Source organism: Gambusia affinis, linkage group LG24, assembly GCF_019740435.1.
Source record: "Gambusia affinis linkage group LG24, SWU_Gaff_1.0, whole genome shotgun sequence".
Classification (NCBI taxonomy): Eukaryota; Metazoa; Chordata; class Actinopteri; order Cyprinodontiformes; family Poeciliidae; genus Gambusia; species Gambusia affinis.
The window spans coordinates 3,320,700-3,341,279 of record NC_057891.1 but is presented as its reverse complement, the minus strand read 5'-3'; the positions used below and the strand labels follow the sequence as shown (position 1 = coordinate 3,341,279).

At 40.1% G+C, this 20,580-nt stretch overlaps 1 protein-coding gene across 5 annotated transcripts in view; it reads left to right on the top strand.

Annotated features, from left to right (window-relative positions):
- LOC122827030 (collagen alpha-1(XVIII) chain-like) overlaps positions 1–20,580 on the top strand; it is a 33,177-nt gene that overhangs the window by 10,423 nt on the left and 2,174 nt on the right. For 2 of the 5 annotated variants that reach the window (XM_044109518.1, XM_044109515.1), the window contains exons 2-42: positions 5,079–5,617; positions 6,367–6,447; positions 6,520–6,573; positions 6,703–6,778; positions 7,756–8,282; positions 9,340–9,420; positions 9,493–9,552; positions 9,688–9,763; positions 10,709–10,842; positions 10,917–10,934; positions 11,566–11,772; positions 11,839–11,865; positions 11,949–12,011; positions 12,092–12,175; positions 12,258–12,308; positions 12,381–12,521; positions 12,606–12,659; positions 13,490–13,534; positions 13,643–13,705; positions 13,984–14,115; positions 14,226–14,285; positions 14,364–14,390; positions 15,172–15,270; positions 15,365–15,400; positions 16,082–16,171; positions 16,317–16,349; positions 16,459–16,485; positions 16,569–16,628; positions 16,844–16,921; positions 17,142–17,195; positions 17,278–17,349; positions 17,420–17,467; positions 17,551–17,581; positions 17,673–17,723; positions 17,803–17,837; positions 17,927–18,040; positions 18,948–19,095; positions 19,342–19,406; positions 19,639–19,767; positions 19,845–19,877; positions 19,956–20,213. In XM_044109518.1, the coding sequence (XP_043965453.1) occupies positions 5,079–5,617; positions 6,367–6,447; positions 6,520–6,573; positions 6,703–6,778; positions 7,756–8,282; positions 9,340–9,420; positions 9,493–9,552; positions 9,688–9,763; positions 10,709–10,842; positions 10,917–10,934; positions 11,566–11,772; positions 11,839–11,865; positions 11,949–12,011; positions 12,092–12,175; positions 12,258–12,308; positions 12,381–12,521; positions 12,606–12,659; positions 13,490–13,534; positions 13,643–13,705; positions 13,984–14,115; positions 14,226–14,285; positions 14,364–14,390; positions 15,172–15,270; positions 15,365–15,400; positions 16,082–16,171; positions 16,317–16,349; positions 16,459–16,485; positions 16,569–16,628; positions 16,844–16,921; positions 17,142–17,195; positions 17,278–17,349; positions 17,420–17,467; positions 17,551–17,581; positions 17,673–17,723; positions 17,803–17,837; positions 17,927–18,040; positions 18,948–19,095; positions 19,342–19,406; positions 19,639–19,767; positions 19,845–19,877; positions 19,956–20,213 (4,061 nt within the window). The remainder of the gene's footprint in view (positions 1–5,078; positions 5,618–6,366; positions 6,448–6,519; positions 6,574–6,702; positions 6,779–7,755; positions 8,283–9,339; positions 9,421–9,492; positions 9,553–9,687; positions 9,764–10,708; positions 10,843–10,916; positions 10,935–11,565; positions 11,773–11,838; positions 11,866–11,948; positions 12,012–12,091; positions 12,176–12,257; positions 12,309–12,380; positions 12,522–12,605; positions 12,660–13,489; positions 13,535–13,642; positions 13,706–13,983; positions 14,116–14,225; positions 14,286–14,363; positions 14,391–15,171; positions 15,271–15,364; positions 15,401–16,081; positions 16,172–16,316; positions 16,350–16,458; positions 16,486–16,568; positions 16,629–16,843; positions 16,922–17,141; positions 17,196–17,277; positions 17,350–17,419; positions 17,468–17,550; positions 17,582–17,672; positions 17,724–17,802; positions 17,838–17,926; positions 18,041–18,947; positions 19,096–19,341; positions 19,407–19,638; positions 19,768–19,844; positions 19,878–19,955; positions 20,214–20,580) is intronic. The other 3 variants (XM_044109516.1, XM_044109517.1, XM_044109519.1) reach the window with 3 other exon arrangements.

Genomic DNA, 20,580 nt, shown 5'->3' with positions numbered 1-20,580 from the left:
TTAGTGAAAACTCAACATCTTCAGCTCCTCCTCCAGTCTTGATGATTTATAGCTGTGGATGTAAACGTCTATATATCAGCAGGTCTCACTGCCAACTTGTAAACCTTCTCTTTCTCTTGCAGCCTCCTGTCACAAATCACTCCTGATGCTTCCCGGTTGCTTTGGATAGTTGACCCTGAGTACTTAAACTCATTCATCTTCAAACCATTTACTCCCTGGAGCTTGTTCTCACACTTGTATTATGTGTTACTGTCACCCACTTTCATTCTTTTCTCCTCATGTCTCCTGACCTTCTTCCTCCTGATCCATAAAAATCACAATGTCATCTGCAAACATCGTAATTCATGAATGCATGTTCATCAGATCTGATCCCTGATCATTTTCCCATCCTGAGAAATGGTGAACATGCACTGTTCAGTACATTGGTGTGCTGAACGTTTTCCAGTTTCATAAATAAGGAGGGTTGCAAAGACATGTTTCCTATAACATAATTAATCTACCAAATATATTTAAATATCTAGCCTCCAAAACAGAAAACACCCAAACAAAACAACAATTCATCAGTGACTTTGTGGATTTTCATACCACATTGGCCTCAAATAGTGCCTGACATTTAACAAATGTAGTTTCTGAGATTTTGCACCAACTTGCCTTCAGGATGATCAGTAATCACCATGCACCAGTTTGTTCTGGCCTTTGGGACATTTTGTAGCAGTCATGCATTGATTAGACAGTTTGGACCAACATGCAGCACATTCAATACTTATTTACTTATTTTTAGGATTTATCAGCTAATGAGGCTAATATCAATAAAAGTAAGAATTAATGATTGGTGGGCCCAGACTAAAGCTAATCATTTGAGTAATAACTATTTATAACCAGTAGAAACCAGCGACTGTAGTTGATTACCAAAGAAAATACAAAAAGTTACCAAAATCGCAGAATCTGAACAGGAGATCAGAACCATTTAATCACTCTGGCAGATTTAATAAAGACCATGGATGCTATAGATTCTGCAGTAACAGTGGAAAGGCATTTCCAGTGTTTCTTATACCCCTTAATAATGCATATTAAGGGTTATTAGGCTTTTAAACTATTAAAATCAAAATAGGGAATGAAAACAAAACATTGTTGCAACCCACTATAAATCACTACAGGATTTGTTTTGGCACATATTCATGTTTTTCTATCATTTCTGTGCAATGATTTAGATTTTCATTGGATTAGCAGTAATAAAATAGTGTTTTTTTGTTTTGTTTTGTTCAGTATCAGTGGAGTCAGACGGGTTTTCCCCCCATCCCAGTCCTCTGTTTCTGTTCTGGTTTATGTCTCCTCCTCATTGTGCTGACTTCTAATCAGTTGCTGGGATCTGCTCCTTTTCATAATCCCAGAGAGGGAAAGTCAGTGAGGTCATCTGTTGTGGGAGAAACTTTTTTGGGTAGGGGTGGAAGCTGCAGATGACATTTCTGATGGACGCTGTGGGTGGAAAATGGTTTTTTTCTAGGGAAGACTGCCTATATTGTATCCTTGGTTTGGGAGAGGGCAACAATGTCGGGGTTGGAAAAAAGAGCAGCCTTGTCGCTGGTGTGACACAAGGCAGTTTGTGGGGTCAAAGGGCAGCGCCAGTCGCCTACCCTTTGAAACCAGCAGCACTTACAGTAAATGAGTGTTGGGCAGATAATTAGGAGATGAGCAGACTGTCTGAAAAAGGGTTTTATTGTTAAGTTAGGATTAATTTTCTATTAACTTTAAGTGATATCAGCTGAAACGCTTTCTTATTCTTGGATGCTATTTAAAGTCTCTACAAATTACCCTGATGTATTTTTGGACTACTTAGAGCTGGAAATAGTAAATCCATTTTTTCAGACATTCACCTAATTTTCAGAACATGTTTGCAGCACCAAAATACTCCTGAATACAGTTGCTGCTGCACTTTTCAACAAAGCTGGTTTCAGAAGATATTCTCAGACACTGAAAGCCAATTCTCTCCTCTTTTCTGCTTCTTGTAGGACTAATGAAGGTAATTGTTAAGATGATGATAAGACTTAGGAAGAATATCTACTGGAGGTGTAATGATACTTGGAGCTCATAAGACCAAACATGAGGATGAGATTATATTTTAAAATCATGTCAAAGAAAACTTAAGAGAAAAAATTTATGCTGCAAAATGACTTTATTTAACTTGTTTATTGAGCTTTCAAAGCTTAGATATTGTTTGTTCATTGTTTCTGTTGGAGAAACAAAATTCTGTAAACAAATGATTTAAGAATAGTTAGAGAAACTTTTATCACAACTTCATCAGGTGAAGCCATGCTAACCGTAACTCTGTGTTCTGCTGGGTCATGATGTCACTTCCTGATTATGTTATTGTTTGGTTTTAATACTAAATGAGTGACTGATATTCTGCAGTACTCTTTCCAAGCTTCTAAAGAAATCTTGACATTTGATTTATGTTGTGGTCAAATTGTTTTCCTTCCAAACGTTTTGTGAATATTGTTGGCGATACAAGTCTTGGTGTATTTCCTGGAATATAATTACTCTGATGGGCTCCGTCATCGTTGGGTTTTGCAGCAGGATAGTGATTCAAAATGTACAGTCAAGTTGACACAAACCAGAGTAAAATCAACCTTCTGCAATGCCCATGTTAGTCTACTTGGTGAAAATGTTTGTCTCTCTCTGACTGTGTGAATGCCAGTTTCAGGTTATTTGAGGATAAAGGTGTAATTCAGCACAGTGTATCATTATGTGGTTAGATTAGCATGCCTCTGCTGGGCTGGTTCGGCCTAATAAGACAGGCAGCTTTTATAATTAGGTGAAATTCAGTCCTGCTGGAAATGGGCCTGACAAAGATTACACACAATGATTCTCCTTTTTTTTTTTCTATCAATGAAGACATTTTAGGTCAAGAAGAAAGTTAACTAGTGTTTCTGAAGCTATTTATGTTCTGTATCTTTAACAATTTAAAGTTTAAGTAGTAAATCTTTGCCTGGTTATTTTTGTATTTTCTGCAAGGGAATCTATACGTCTCCCCTGGGGAGGGTAGGAGGCCCTCTTCAACCTCTGGAGGAATCCTGTTTGCTCCATAATGACCTTCTGGCATGTTTCTACCAGTGTTTTCTGTCTCATTCTTTCGGGGCTGTGTGCTTCATCCATCCAAAGGTCCCTCATGATCCACTTTCCCATGGATATCTGACACGCATTTCCTTCCTCCTCCTGTTCGGCCATCTTTCCATCTGAGCCTCTAACTACTGCTGGAAGAGGCTTTTCTTTCAACTTGTAATCCAGTGATGCATTTTCTCTGAGATATCTGGAAATGACACACCAGTAATCATGAGATGTGTCCTGGACGGAGGGATGGTCAGTCCCAATGATTCTCTCTCTAGACCTGAAACGAAACTGGACAGACTGAATAAATGGCAGAAAAAACAGTTTCTGTAGACGGTTGTACAACTTGAGTTGCAGGAAGTCCAGTTTCTGCTGGACAATATCTACATCAGGTCCAGAGAAATGGTGTTTTAGGAACCAGGAGTGTAGAAACTGTTGTTGAGGATGGAGTCAACCATCATCTTCACTGTCCTGAAAAGTTTAAGCTCCAGGTGGTTCTGACCAACCGATCCAACGTTTTAAAGGTTTATAAACTAAAATGAAGAGGAAATGCATTTTCTTTCTGTCTAATAATTGAGATTATTTAATAAAATGTAAGATTCTAGGCTGTAGGATATATAAATCTGTTTTCTGAAGCCAGCTTCTTAGAAAAACCTTAAATAACTCCACAGGTCAGGAAACAGATTGCAAGTGTGATGAAAGTAAAACTGTATGTCTGATTTTTTAGGCAGACATTTTCCCTGTTCAGTGGAGGTTCATTTTATTACTTCTGGTTTCTGTTTGTGGAGAAACTGTGGTCAGTTTAAACAACCTCCAGATGGGGAAATTCATTCAGTTAAAGCAGAACTGGAGGCTCTTAATTAAAAGCAAGTTATCCTGCTGAAGTGAACTTTCTCTGCACACACGAGCTGCAACAGCTGCAGCAGCTGCATTCATGGGAGATGAACTGATAGCAGGTGCCCTCAGTGGGAAGAAGACCACCCTGTCCCACCCCAGATTCAGCTGGACCAGAATCCCACAAGGGTCCACGCTAAGCTAAACACAAGAAAACAATAATTAAGCTGCACGGTTTTGCAATAACAGATTGTTACATTGGTATCTCCTTGGGAAGGTTTAAAGCTGATTTATTTAAATTTACATCTAAATTAAGAGGAAACAACTTGGAGCTCTTTTAAGTAGCTAATTATCACGTCTGTTTTTTACACTTTAGTTTGTCATGGAAATATTGTAGTGTAAACCAAATATTGTTTTCCTTATCAACACTTTCCAAAGACATCCCAAAGCTTTTCCAGACCTGAAAGGTTGTATGTAGTTCCTTCAGTGAGTGAAGCTGATTCAAAGACACTCACATCCCACATAAACCTGGGAAAACTCCATGTCTCCCATTAATCTGCACAAGGCCAAAATTTGTTGCCCCTTGTGATTGTTGGTGTATCAGAATGTGTTATTGCTCTCAAAGCTGTTACTTGTTCATTTTTAGCATATTTCAGTCTATGGGGTTTTTGTTCATAGGGCCCACTCTTTGTCTCATAAATGTAGCTCATGATCCTGTGTTTCTGTATCTAAATGTGTCTCAGATGTATTTCTCAAGGACTCTGCTAGATGAAATTTCAGGTTTCTTTTTAACCTTCAGCTTTATATGTTTTTCGTCTGGTGCTCATTGCTCCATTTGATTTTTAGCAATCTTTGCAGCAACTTGTGCCTGGTTTTGTTTAATTAGACTGTTTGTTACAGAGTTGTCCCTCGTTCCCGGGAGAAGATGTCTTTTAATCAGTGGGTTATTCACAAGACTGCAGAATCTGAAGACATGTTGGATAAGTTTATGTAACACTTTGAATCAGTTGTGTTGGAGCAAACCTGTAGGTCTCTGGCACCTTAGAATTGGTGTTAAACACCAGGAGGATGCGTTTTTATTTTAGGTTTAGAAATGTTTAAAGGTTTAATTTTATCCTCTGTCTTGGTCTCTCTTGCAGAAAAAAGCGGTGTCTTTTTGCACCAGCTGATTGGAGATCCTCCACCGGATTCAATAGCTAAAGTCAAAGGGGCCCAAGGAACTGCCTACAAGTTTACCTCAGCATCGTCCTCAGGAAAACTGGCCCAGGACTTTGTCCCCAGTCCATTCTACAGGGACTTCACCATCATTTTCCACCTCCACGCTTCCACTCCTGCTGCATCTGTCCTCTTCTCCATCACAGACAGCGCCCAGAAATTGATGTACATCGGTGTGAAGCTCAGCGCAGTGCAGTCTGGTCGTCAAAAGATCCAGTTCTTCTACACTGAACCCGATTCTGAGTCTTCGTATGAGGCGGCCAGCTTTGACGTTCCAATGCTTGATGTCAATTGGAAACCTTTCGCTCTGTCTGTGCATGACGAACAGGTCAGTTTTTACTCAGAATGTGACGGGGATCCAGAAGTGGTGAAGTTTGAGCGCTCGCCTGATCCGATGGACCTGGATGCTGGAAGTATGATCTTTGTGGGCCAAGCAGGAAGAGCTGATCCAGACAAGTTTGAGGTAATAAATAAGTAACTCTTACAATCGTCTTGGTACCACAGGTTTTATCTTGTTAGTCAAACCTTACTCTGTCCGTACTCCACGTCATATAAGATTTATTTTTTTATTGAACCTTTAATTGCCATTCTCTAGTGAGTCAACCAAACACTTCTTGACAGAAGGATCCAGCCAAATTGTGGGTCAAGCACGCCGTTCCCATAGGGATCCTGCAGAACTGGACCAGTGGGTTTAAGCTGGTGTTGGATTCACCTGGAGTTGGTCCAAAGAGCTTCCAGAGGATGTTATACCCTATAGACTGCTCTGTATTAGCTCCCTCTGCCTCCCACAGAAGTGGAAGCGTTTTCATTGAGACGCCTCCGCTTCTGTGTACAGACCTGACAGAAGCCTCAACTCCCGGTCAGGAGAGTCTGGTTGATGCCTTTTCTACTGCACCAGAAGCCTCTTATCATCTTCTTAGAGGACCACAGTCTACTTCCCATCTTTTCAGAGGACATGAGGACATTAATGCTTGGAGCTAAAGCAATAGGGCCTGCTCAACGTTTCCTTAGCTCTCCCAAGACCAGTGTTCACATCGGCACACAAGAGTGCTGATGAAGGTCTCCAGGTGGATCCACCTTGTCCCATAATCCACAGTTTTTTTGTCTTTTTGCCTCTGTCTCCCATTCCTGTGCTGTTGAGAGTCCCTCTCTTCATAAATTTAACTAAACCTTTGTGAATTCATGGTTCTATTGTTGTTTGTGTCTTTACAGGGTGAAATTGGAGAGCTAAGACTTGTCAGAGACCCTCAGGCCTTTCAGGACTTCTGTGACTATGACGGTTTCCCAGATGAAGTGAGTTTTTCTATAATCATCTCAATTAAAGCGAATCAATATTAGTTTAACACATTCCTTGTCATGTCTCAGAGTTCTGGAGATGACGGCAACAGAAAGGCTGATGGGAAGCAAACAGGAAAGACGGTAGGTTTGTAGACTTCTTTAGGTTGTCCAGTTAGAATATCACATAGCTGTTATAACTGCGTTGAGGATTTTGTGCATATTTATGTTTAACATGAAATAAATTTCAGTTTCACACTTTTGTCCCCTCAGGTCTCTTCGACATCCTTCCGTCCAGTCTCTAAGCCCACGACTTCACACCAAAAAGGAGCTGGAATCAAAACCTCAGGTGAAACAATATCTAAACTAAATCAAGAAATATAGTCAAACGTTATAAAACAACTTGGAAAAGTGAAACAGAAATGATACCTCAGAATCCAGAAGCCTCTGCCAACGATTACTAATGCTGCCTCAAAGTCTAGTCAGCTAAAATATGTACTTGACACTAATTGTCTGGAACAGAGTATGAAGTTTTACCCCATAGGCCAATTTTGTCTATTTTAATCCGCAACTGGAGCATTAAATGTGACTCATAAGACATAAGGTTGGCAAAGTCCTCATAAACATCTTTCTTATGTTTAAAAGTTAATTAGGTTGATATTTACTCTGGGTTGTGTTCCATATTCTGACTAGACGAGGATCTGGAATGATAAACCAACAGCTCTGCTGTTTGGCTCAGCTCTCTTTCACCATTAGATGAAACTACAGTCCGTCTATCTCCTGCTGAGATCCTAGATACTTCAGATTGGTCTACTTTTATTCATTGACTCTGCATTACATGCATTAAAGTAAGTGAAAACAACCACTGACCAAAAGCACCAGCTTTAAGCAATCCATAAGAAGATAATTGTTACTGCATAACCTGTGTGACGGCGCCTCTCCAGGAGTTAAATCAGCCTCAAGGAATTACACTCAATGTGTTTATTGCACATTAGATTTATTGCAGACATGCTAGATTGCAATTTCCCATTAAATAGCCTTTGTTAGGGTTGTAATTTACTGCTAAATTATTTCCACAGAATCAAGACACTGATATCATGTATACCCTGGGGTAAACCCCACATCTTTCAAGAATCGGCAAAAGGCCAAAACTCGTTCCCCCTTGTGACTGTTGGTGTATGAAAATGTAATTATTGCTCTCAAAGGTGCTGGTTGTTTATTTTTGGCCTGCTACGGTCTGTGGGAACTGGATTACCAGCAACGTTTTGTTCATCTGGTCCACATTATATCCTCTTGTTTTATCCTCGGTCTCGGTCTCTCTTGCAGAAAAAAGCGGTGTCTTTTTGCACCAGCTGATTGGAGATTCAATACCTAAAGTTTCAAGGCCCGGAGGAACTGCCTACAAGTTTACCTCAGCATCATCATCAGGAAAACTGGCCCAGGATTTTGTCCCCAGTCCATTCTACAGGGACTTCACCATCATTTTCCACCTCCACGCTTCCACTCCTGCTGCATCCGTCCTCTTCTCCATCACAGACAGCGCCCAGAAATTGATGTACATCGGTGTGAAGCTCAGCGCAGTGCAGTCTGGTCGTCAAAAGATCCAGTTCTTCTACACTGAACCTGATTCTGAGTCTTCGTATGAGGCGGCCAGCTTTGACGTTCCAATGCTTGATGTCTATTGGAAACCTTTCGCTCTGTCTGTGCATGACGAACAGGTCAGTTTTTACTCAGAATGTGACGGGGATCCAGAAGTGGTGAAGTTTGAGCGCTCGCCTGATCCGATGGACCTGGATGCTGGAAGTATGATCTTTGTGGGTCAAGCAGGAAGAGCTGATCCAGACAAGTTTGAGGTAATAAATAAGTAACTCTTACAATCGTCTTGGTACCACAGGTTTTATCTTCTTGGATGCAAATCCAGAGCTAGCAACCAGTTGAAAACTATATCAACCTCTTTAGTTTCTTTTTTCTCCATTATTTCTCCCATTCTAGTTCATTCCCTCAGTTGGTTCAAATATTTGAGTTTTGGATTTGTTTGCTTCTGTGTGATTTCACTCTAGTTTATTCCTACTTTTTCTAGGTGTTGGATGTATTTTGCTAGACTTTCTGTTTAGGTTTCCTTCTACTGTCATTCTTTGCCATTTCATTGAGTTTTGCAGACTTTTGTGCACACTTATCTGGATTATCTTCAGTCCCACCTCAGCATTTCAACAAACTCGAAGTCTGAACTTTGACTAATTCAGATTTTGCTGTATTTTGGCCGTTTAGGTTGAATTTTTGTAAATCCTAAATTGTAGCAATTTAGGTTTCTTTGGGAAGTTAGAATATACTTTAGTTTTGAACCAAAATCTGTTATCAATTGTTATATTTGGAATTGTTTGGATTAATTTGGTAACTTTTACACCCTCCCATTAAAACACACCAGGGGGCGTGATGGATGTCTGTTTGTCTGTCCTGTGTGAGAATAGGAGGTTTTGTAAAATAATTTTTTGACCACTTTTTGAACTTGTGGCATCAAATTAATTCAACTTTTGCTGTAAGAGATTTCTAGTTATTGTTTTGTCCATATTTCTGCTGCAAATAAACCTTTTTTTTTCAAACAATGAAATAGAAAGTGCCTTCAGGAAACAAACTACTTGTTGCCACCCAGGGGTTTTGTTGGAAATTTTCAGTTTTTGGACTTAGAAGGCAGAACTTTGGTCCTGATGACATGTTTTATATAAAGTGACCAAGTAAAAGAAGCTGAAATATTCAAATGTCTCACCATGAGGAAGTCATAACAATACATAGTATTCTGTAATCATTGTAGGCCTGAAACTACTTCTTTGTTCTTGTTGTTAACTATATTTTTACAAATTTATGCTTCTACTGTCTTACTTCATTTCTTATAAGTTATTTGTGTCTTTGCAGGGTGAAATTGTAGAGCTAAAACTCGTGGGAGACACTCAGGCATTTCAGAGTTTCTGTGATTATGAGGATTACGCCGATGAAGTGAGTGTTTCTGTAAAAATCTTAATTTAAGTGAACAAACACATCCGTTTGACACGTTTCTTTTCATGTCAGGGTTCTGGTGACGGTGGCAACGGAGAGGCTGACAGGAGACAGAAAGAAAACACAAAGACGGTTGGTTTGCAGATTTCTTTGCAGATTTCTTAGCTGGAATAATAACTACCTGATACAATTGTGTTGATGTTTTTCTGCATATATATATCTAATGGAAAGTAACTTTTAGTTTGGCGCTGTTTTTGTTTTTCTCAGACCACTTTTCCACCCCTCCGTCCAGTAGCTGTACCCCCAATTTCATCCCAAACAGAAACCAGAAAAGGACCCTCAGGTAAAAAAAACAAAAACTCAACTTGGAAATATTTTTTGCCTCTGCCAAAGATTACTCATGTAGCGTCAAAGTCTCATCAGTGGAAATATGCACTCGGTACAACTTGTCTGTACCTGAGAATGAAGTTTTGCTCCAAGCGCCAAGTTTGTCGGTTGTAATCTGTAAGTGGAGCATTAATTGTGCCACTCATAACAAGCCACTGAGCTGAAAAGGTCGACTTCTGTGTTTAAAAGTTAACTTAGTGCATATTTACTCTGGGTTGTCAAGTGTAGTGTTTATCCCTTTTGCATTGCACCAATGTTAGGTTGTTAATATTTTTCTGAATTAATAATATTTGATTCCTTTTACTGTTTTTGTGCACTTTGTGTAAAGAAGATATACAGGTACGTTTTGTAGGTCGGCCACTCTGGGAAGGTTGTTTTATGTTTCATATTTTCACCATTAGTAGACAATATCTCTCACTGCTGTTCACTTGAGTCTCAAAGCCTTAGAAATGTTTTTTGTATACCTTTCTGGACAAATGATATTAATGACTGTTCTTCAAATTGGGCCATCATGTGTTGCATTTTGGGATTTTAAAACTTGTTTGATGATCTGAACCCATTTTAGTGCATCTATGTATTTTGTGGATTATTCCGTCTGTTAGCTTAAGTAGCTAAGTTAGCTTTATTAGCTGCTAGTGCTATTAGCACATGGCTTATAGTCAGCATGGGTAGATTTAGCATGTGCAAAGGTTAGCATTCTTGATTCTTAGCTTGAGTTATAGTTAGTTTTTGTGACATGTTAGCATTAGTTAGCTTATTTAGCTTTTAGCTATTGATTTAGCTATGTAGATGCTAGCTTTCCTAGTTATTAGCTTGAATAATAAAATATTTTAGCAGTAAGATGGTGCAGCTGTTAGATTGAGTAGAAATCACCTTTACCCTAAATTGTTGCTCTTCTCAGGAGGCAAAGGTGAGAAGGGCGACAGAGGAGAGAAAGGCTTGAAAGGGGACCAAGGTCCTGCAGGACCAAAGGGAGATTCAGGCAGCAGCTCAGGCTCAAGTTTTTCCTCTCAGGGTAGAGAGCAAGGCGACAAAGTAAGAAATCTCTCATTTCTGAGTTGACATTGATATCTGACACAAATAACCAGTTTTCTTTTTTTTCCTTCTAGGGAGAAAAGGGTAAAAAGGTATGTGAACTGCATTTATTGGATTTTGGGGCAGTGGATTCTTACTTTTTCTGATGCTACAACAGAAATTTATGGGAATTAGGGACCACAGTCACAGTAAATAGCTGGAATTTGCAAATACATGAGACCTCTCCTAAAAATAGCATTTTAATAGTTAGAACACCAAATAGGCCTTCATATCCATCAGTCTTAGCAATCTGTCTTAGCACTACAGCTAATGCCTACAGTCTTCCTTATCTACGCTTTTGAGCTTTGCAGCCAAGCAGCATTGTGTCCAGATTTCAGCATCCCAACTTGCATTTGCTGCTAAATATTTTAGAGATGCTATAAACATTTTCCAAATAGAAGTGAAACAATAAGGAAAGCATATATGAAGAGAGATTGAACAGTGAAGTTACAGGAAGTAGAAGTTCTAACGGTGCATGACTTAATGTCATTTTCAAAGTGAAGGTTTAGAGAGGAAGAGAATGGTGGCATGGTGGAGTGGATGGGGGTAGGTATCAGGGTTGATTGGTAACAGAAAGAGAACTGTGATGGTGAAAGGGGAGCCATCAGTGGACCATCGGTGATGTAGATCCAAGCAAAGTCAAACCAAACATCTAAAAGCTTGCCTGCCTGTTACTCTCTCCAGGGTGATACTGGTTTTGGATACCCTGGCAAAAAGGGTGAACGTGGCGTTCAGGGGCCTCCTGGTCCTCCTGGTCCTCCTGGACCTGCAGCTGAGGTTGTCCGACTTGGTGACGGCTCTGTTGTGCAGCCCTTGGCTGGTCCAGCTGGGCCACCCGGGCCAACAGGACCGGAAGGGGCTGAAGGACCTCAAGGGGCTGATGGACAGCCTGTAAGTGTAAGAAATTAAAACGGTTGAATAAAAATATTAGTTTGTGACCGTTTCTTTTTCCTTTAGGGTGATCCAGGAGAGGATGGAAAAGCTGTAAGTGTCTTTTTAGCAGAACTTTTCACTGAATTGACTGATTATTTATCCATTGACGTCTTTATTTTTATGATATTTTTTAGGGTCCTGCTGGACCGCAGGGTATTCCAGGAATTCCAGGAACAGCTGGTATGAAAGGCCAAAAGGTGCGATACATGAAGACATTAGACTTATCATGCGAAGTCTCTATTTATGGTAATAATTTGTTATCTCTGAATCATTCCAGGGTGAATCTGGAGAGGGTTCCCCTGGACCAAGAGGTCCCCCAGGTCTTCCAGGATCTCCAGGACCTGGCACTGGTGATCGTCCAGTATGTGAAAATATCCGCCTTTCTGGCCGTTACTTCACTTGTGAAAACCAAAAAAATCTAACCACAATGAATGTTTTTGTAGACATTTGTTGACATGGAGGGTTCAGGATTCCCAGACTTGGAAACTTTCCGGGTAAGTTGTTCAACATTAAGAAAAGAGTTAAAAAATATCTCAGTATCAACAGTTGTGAAATGTGATGTGCAGGGTCCACTTGGTCCTCCTGGACCCCCTGGTCCACCCGGCCGTCCTGGGACACCTGGTACTTCAGTAGCCATCGGACCTGATGGTCCAGTAGCCTTTGGACCTCCTGGACCGCCTGGACAAGATGGAGTGCCTGGCCTACCAGTGAGAAGCCAATTTTATTTTATTGTATTGTGTTTGATTGCTTGGTAGCTAAAGGGTGTAAATCTGTATTTCTGTTGTTTTCAGGGCCCACCTGGACCTCCTGGTCTCCCTGGTAGACCCGGGCTCAGAGGAGAAAAGGTAAAACTGATTATCGTCTACACAACAGTTTGTTGTTGCTTTCTAAGTCAGACAAAAGGGGTTCCACAAGGTAGTAAGATCTACTTTAGTTTTACTTAGGCCTGACCAACCTTCGAATTAATTAAAAAGAAACTAAAAGACTAATTTTTCTGATAAACTGCAACAAGAACTTTACACATTCTGGATAAAAAGATACGCTGGAGCTTTAACTTCCTGGCTGATGTTTTTAGAAGTTGCACCAATATTTCCACCTCCTCATGATGCCATCTACTTTATGAAGCTCACCAGTTCTTTCTGCATAAAACAGACCCATATCATGATGCTGCCACCCCCATGCTTCACAGTTAGGCTGGTACAACATCCCAGTTCTTCCTCCAAATGTAGCGATGGTCAAACTGGTCAAACAGTTCCACTTCAGCCCACCAGGTGTCTCCAGAAATGATTTTTTTTTGGTGTATTTGCAAACCACAGTTTGGCTTTTATGGGGGGTTTTTTCTGAGTAATGGCTTCTTCGTCACTTAATTTGGTCTGCTTTGAGCAGATATTGAAAAAGTTGGATCTTTCTTTTTATTCAGTGAATGCAAACTTTTGATTTCAACTGTCAGTGCTGGTATGAAAATGTGAGTATATGTTATTAATCAGACACAAACCAGTACTTCTTACTGGTGGCTGTGGGATGAAGGCAGTTCATTTTTGTGTTATGGTTTGACAACAGCGCCTCCTGCTGTCTGTCACCATGTCAGTGTTTTCATTTTCTGCTTGCTAATGAAACCACCTGCTTTTATGATGATTTCGCCTTTAGCAATAATGTTTTAATTTCTATTATTTAGGGTGACGGTGGTGATCTTGGTCTTCCTGGTCCAGCTGGGGAAAAGGTTAGTTAAAATAGTAAAAAATAAAACCCATGAAGATTTATTTACTGTTTAAAAATAAAAGGAAATGCTGCTGCAAAACCACAAAGGTTCTCTGTTGCTTTCTTCTAGCAAGACACAACGGACTCCAACCCTTTCAATTACTTCTTCTCTTTCTTTGCTCCATCCTCTACGGTGTGTAATGGGTAGCAGGTACTGGGTTGGGTTTCTTCTCTGCTGATCTGCTTTGCTTTTTAACGTTTTCCATTTCCATAAAGATGGCAATGTTTCAAATAAAGCTCTATTTCTTATCCATTTGTCTAAATATTTAGAAATCTGCTTCCGCTTTTCCACTTTTTGAATGTTTTCTTTCTGTTTTTCTCTAATTTTTCTCCTTTCAGTGACAAATATTAATTGTCTAACATAATTTTCCAAGACAAAACACCATATTTCTGCTTGTGATCCTGACTCAGGGTGGTCAGGGCGATGCTGGAAGGACGGGTACTCCTGGGGAGTCTGGTTTGGCTGGACTTCCAGGTCCCATGGGACCAGTCGGGCCTCCAGGGCCTCCTGGACCACCGGGGCCACCGTACCTCGCCGGCAGTGTGAGTAGCAGTTTCAAATTTAATCCCTTTTAGGCAGGATTAAAAAATCTAAATCACAAAAGTGTAAAACTGTTCAAATATTCTTTATAATTCACATTTTCTCCATGCAGGGGAGTCAAAATGAGGTGCTAAATGCCCTGCCTGGCCTCAGAGGTCCACCTGGACCACAGGTAGCCATATTGGACACAGTTGGTTCTCTGATGATGTCATCCTTATACTATCTGATCTGAACTGTATGGTGTTTTCAGGGTCCGCCTGGCATTGCTGGTCTACCTGTAAGTAGTGGAAATGAATTCCTGTGGTTCCTTTTCTTTAGCTGCTCTTGTCAGGACGTCAGATTGAGTTTTTGAAGCTGGTAGGATAAGAAAACATGATGAAGTTTGTAAAGTATAACAAATACGTCACTGTCTGGAAATTGTAGTGTCAAAAAATATTTGTAGTACATAAAAATATTTAAAAATATTGTTTTTAGCAGAACTAAAAACTAACCGGACTGCTTTTCTATAAGCTGCTGCCTTGTTTTAGGTGTTGCTATGGCAACTATTAGGAATAATTGTTTGTATTAAATGTTTTATTTATGGTTTCAACCTGCCTTATATGATAAGTTATGTTTCCAAAGGATTTTTACATAAAACTTCCTGTATGTTTCCATCAATTAATATTTCTCTGATTTATATGTTTTATGTTTTATGACTATATCGCTTTTAAAATGAAGTTTGGTGAAAAAATATGTTTAGGTTTTTCATCTTGCAGCTTTTTTTTGTAAATCTTACAACTGGTAAAAAAATAAAATGGTTTCTTTTGTGACAAATTTTCCAGAAAAACCCTCAGAAACTCAATTAACTGTTTTAGCTGCTAAACTTTTTCACATAACTGTTTAATGTTGAAAAATGTTTTTCCACATTAGTGCTGTTGGGTTTTATTGTCCGTTAGCATCAATGCTAACCATTCAATGCAGGAATAACTGGTCCAGCTAAGTTCCCTAAAAGGCCTACTTTATTCATTTTATCTTTTAGTTAAAAATTAAATGTGAAAATGTTTAATTGTGGTTTGTAGGGCAAGCCAGGTTTTCCAGGGGATCATGGAGCTAAAGGAGCAGAGGGACCAAGAGGACCTCCTGGGATTCCAGGCGTTGATGGATATCCTGGAACACCAGTACTGACCATCTTCACCACGCAATATTTCCAGACACATGATAGTTAAATGTGTCATTTAAGATAGTAATCTTTACTTGTGCTGATTTCTTTAGGGTAAACAGGGAGAGAAAGGGGAGAAGGGAGAGACGGTGAGTTTCCTTTATTTCCTGAATAACAGATAAAGAGGGATTGTTTGAAGGAGGTTCAGAAGATTGGTGAGGCCAATTGGTTTAAATGTTGAGAAAAATATTACGTTTGCTGTAAGAGTGTAGGAGAAAAGTATATGGATCTAGAGAAAAGTCAGAGAAACCTTGTTGATACTTGCAAGGGCAGCAAGAAGGTGGTGAGGTGTGCGGGTGAAGTAACCGATAGGTTAGACCGGCACAATAATATTTGTTTCCAAATGGTTAAATCTATTGAGAAATGTCTGGAAACTTTGAATGAAAAATGTATGAGAATCTTGTCTTTGTCCTGTCTAACTTTATTGTTATCTGCAACGAAAATATTTTCTTGTTCTACCAAAATATTTGCTTTTTAACTGTGTGCCCAATTTGGTATTTTGAGAAGAGTCTTAATATTGTTGTTGAAAAATGAGCTAATTTATATTGTATAGCTTTAAAAAAAGACTAAGAGGTGTTCAACACTTAATTGTTTGTTCAAACACTGATGCTAAAATGTCATTTCAGAATCTTATTTTTACTTCTATTTGAAGTTTTGCAGGTCCTACTGTGTTTTAATCTTAAACTACAACACATTCACTAAGCGTTAACCCAAGTTCACATGAAAAAACATTTTTGCCGTCTCTTAAATTTAGTTTATTCTGAACTCAGGGTCGTCCAGGTCGAGACGGTGGACCACCTGGACCACCCGGACCGCCTGGACAACCAGGACAGATTCTCTACCAGCCGTCGTCAAGAGATGTGAGTCAGAGCTCTAACTATAAATGTACATTAATTGGAAAATGAAATTAACCCTTTAACCTTTCATCATCCTCTCCCTCCTTCACTGCACGGTCACTGCCTGCCTCACTGCTTGTTACTAACTAACCTAACTTTGTCTTGCTAGTTTAACGAGGTTTATTGGAACGATTTGGGACAGGTGAGTTGATGCTCCCCCAGTTCCCTGAACTAAACTAAAACTCACTGATGTTTACCAAGTCAGAACCAGGCTGTTCTGTATTTAATGAGCCGTCTCTCATCCTGTTTAGAGTGCATCAGGCCGAGCAGGATTCCCAGTACGTATCAATGCATCTACCAACCTCACTTTGTTGAGACAAGCATTCAGCTTAAAGTAATGGTGGTATGTCTTTTGATTTAGGGGCCAGCGGGGCCTAAAGGAGACAAAGGGGATGCTGGTGCTCCAGGATATGCTCCTAAGGTGGGACAGTTCTTTTAGTGAAAATCTATCCACATCCCTCCACTAGTAATGAACAGAAAAAACCTGGAAAATCTGGATCTGACCAACCGTCATTAGTGTGGTGGTCGATCTGAATAACTTCTCACCAGTGATGGAGATTGCAGCAGTCTTGCTGTCAGATGTTTGCTCTCATTTTAAATGTTTTTGAGAGAAAATGTGTACTTTTTATCTTGCAGGGACAGAAAGGAGAGCCTGGCATTATCATGGGACCTGATGGGAGACCGTTATATCTGGGAGGCCTGACAGGACAGCCGGTACACCAATGCAAAACATCCTCTGTCTTTCTTGGCTTTCTTCGATCTTAAGTATCAGACATTGAGCCATTGAGGCATGAATTAAATTTAATTAACAATTAAAGAGACTGTTGATGGGTGGCCCAGTGGGACCTCCTGTATGTACTGATTTAATACTTTGTCATCTGTTTGACAAGATACCAGGATTGTGCAAGTGTGACAAGAGTAACTATTTCTCCAGGGTCCGCGGGGTCCTTCTGGACCAAAGGGAGAGATTGGTATTCCTGGGAGATCAGTATGTTTCTGTTTGGACAATTTTTAAACTATTGTTTTTATTAAGTTAAGAAAATGACTGAAGGATGACCTTAATATTTCAGGGTCGACCAGGATTAAACGGGGTCAAAGGAGAGAAGGGAGACTCTGGCGGCGGGTCTGGATACGGTTACCCTGTAAGTGAAAAGCTTTGGTGTTGGAACAAGTGAGTCATGAAGACGTAATTCATTGCTTGTTATTTCTCAGGGCATCCCAGGACCTCCGGGGCCCCCTGGGCCCCCCGGACCTCCAGGCGTGAGTTGGGTCAAGACATCTGATTTCCATTTAGATCAAGGAACAATGACTTGGTCTCTGACTGTTTCCTCTCTTTGTTTCAGGGGTCTGATGAGTACTCCAGGTATTACGCAGGTAAGGTTTCAGACTTTCTTTTGCACAAATCAAAGTTTCACAAAGGAAATCTGCTGCTATTTATGTTTTCATTCATCCTTTTTTTGCACAGTTAAAGGAGAGAAAGGCGATCCTGGACCACCAGGAATACTTGAAATTCAAGGTAGCATTATTGATGTTCATATATATGAAACTAATACAACATGAGGTAAATATTTACAGTGAGCGCCTCTATTCTTCAGGTCTGGGAACAGGCTTTGACTTTTACACTTTAAAGGTAAAATCACCCACTGGTTCCACAATTCTAACTGTGTTGCAGATGAAATCGGTTTGTTTTTAAATGGAAATTGTTTTGGTTTTGTCCAGAATGAGTTGAAAGGTGAGGTGGGTTTAAAAGGAGAGAAAGGAGAACCAGGCGGCGGTTATTATGACCCCCGATATGGAGGAGGAGCTGGCTCACCTGGACCACCTGGACCACAAGTAAGACCGCCACTAACATCCATTTCCTCAGTATTTGGTAGAATTGTCTTTGAACGGTGTGACTTTGGGTTTCTGTCCTCAAGCTTCTCACAATAGTTTCTGGAGTTTTGGTTCAAACTTTGTACTTAAGCCACTTTGGCTGAATTCTGAGTTTCATCATCCATCTGGAATAATGTTGATGCCATCAATACCAATTCCTCCTGCAGCAAAAAAGCCCCACAACATGATGCTGCCACCACCATTCTTCATAGAATGGCCCAAGCATTCCTTTAGTTTCATCAGATCACAGGAAATGTCTCCATAAAATCAGGTCTTGTCCCTGTGGACATTTGCAAACTGCAAGTTAGAGAAATGGCCTCTTAGTCCTTTTAGTCCAGACACATTTCACTGTGGATTCTACATATTTTGGACCAGAACCCGTCTCCTAACTCCTGTCTTTACTTGTGTATTTTTACTTGAGCTGCTGAATTTGGCATCTTCAAGCATCTGAAAATTATTCCCAAAGATGAGCCAGACTTTTTAACAGGATACATCCCTGCTTTAGTGGGTCACAAACATTCGAGCACTGATGAAATGATAAAAGTCTAGAAATGTTACACATGTTATTGGTTTGGTGAAAATATAAGTATTTTAAAGGTTGAATAAATGTCCACGTGAAAATTAATTCACAACACAGAAACATGATATTTTCTGCTAACTCTTATACTCTGAAAACATACAATATATATATTTTACACATATAGATGTCTGGAATTTCCTGTTACTAGTTTGAACAAATTAGCATTTAAAATAACTAGAAGTTATTAACTCTGAATGGAAAAAACAAAACAACATTTCTACCTTTTTCTGTCTGGGTGAGATTCCAGTATCCTGATTTAGGGACGATCAAAGTTGTCTCTCTGACCAGGGTCCAAAAGGAGAATCAGTTGTTGGTCCACCGGGCCCTCAGGGGCCTCCTGGACCCCCAGGAACAGGCTATGGCGGTCGACCTGGACCACCAGGCCCACCGGGACCTCCAGGTCCATCTCTGTCTGGGCCCTATGGAGGAACACAGAGTGAGTCCAGTTACAAAAACAACTTTTGCTGTTTGCATTTTTCGACATCTCTAGTTTTATAACTAAAAACTTAACACTGTAAAATATGTGACTAGTAGTTATAGTGCATGTACTCAGCAGCTTTCTGGCTTTTTCTTAATGTTCTGGACAAACTGAGTTTTTAAAAAATTGTGAAAGAAAAAGGAAAAGATTAGCTTTTGTCTAAAGATGTGTTAAAGGTCTTTATTGTTCTGTGTTTTATCACAGCCATCAGTATTCCTGGACCCCCAGGACCACCTGGAGCTCCAGGTCTTCCAGGATTCTCTTCAGCAGTGAGTTTTTAGATTGATGCAAATGATTTTTAATCTCAAATATTATGAAATATATCCCAAAGACAAGGATAATTACTTAAATAATTACCTGAAAACCATAAAACTGAACGATATTCATGGACCTGCAGCTGTTTTTTTTTTTTTTCTCCTGTTGCATCCATGGTAGCATAAAGAATCAAACAAATGAATTAAACAGGCTAAGAAGATGCTGGTTGTCTCTTTGTGTTTTCAGGTGACAGTGTTCAGGTCTTATGACACCATGGCGGCCACAGCTACAAGACAGCCTGAAGGATCTCTGGTGTACGTTATCGACCAAATGGACCTCTACGTACGAGTCCGGAATGGAGTCCGACAAGTTCAGGTGAAACTTGTTTCTGAGTAATAATCCAAAATTTGTCACAAAAACTTTTTTTTAATTCTAATTTTTGTTATTTTCAGCTTGGGAACTACATTGCCTTACCAAGTGAATTGGTGAGTATGGTTTCCTGTTTTAAGTTTTTAAACCATAATACTCTTTGTGTTTTTTAACCCATTAAACATTATTTTCAGGGTGTTGCAGCTGAGGCGTCGCCCCCTGTCATCCAGCCCCCATCACAGTCAAACCCAGACTCTGACCGACCCGACTCACGGTACCAGATAGATCTGGTTTACCCACAGCCGTCAAATCCCAGATACCCCAGTTACACGGACCGCTTCAACCAGCCGGACAATCGATATTTGGACCCCCGCTACTCGGTCACCCGTCCTCAGAGACCGCCGCCTCCGGTTCCCCAGGCTCCCATCCACAGACACACTTCAGGTCCAGCGGTAGGACAAGATGGAAGTATATTTATAATGAAATGAAGAGCAAGTCTTGGTAAAAATAATATTTTGAGTACACAGTTATTAACCCCCCAAAGAACAATTCCTATACCAGAAATACCTGAAGGATTTTCTTTTTTGGTTTTGTCCAGAATGAGTTGAAAGGTGAAGTGGGTTTAAAAGGAAGTGGGTTTGAAAGAAATCTGCTTGTTCTGGTACTTGCTTCAAGAAAGCAATTGTTCCTCATTAGCTGAGCGTCCAGATCCTCTGTAGAAAGCAAAGCATTGAGGAAGGGGATGCTTTTTACCAGCAGTTTTGGATTTGCACCCTGTAGGATTTTGGTTGCAATCCAAAAATATCAGTTTTGTTTTTT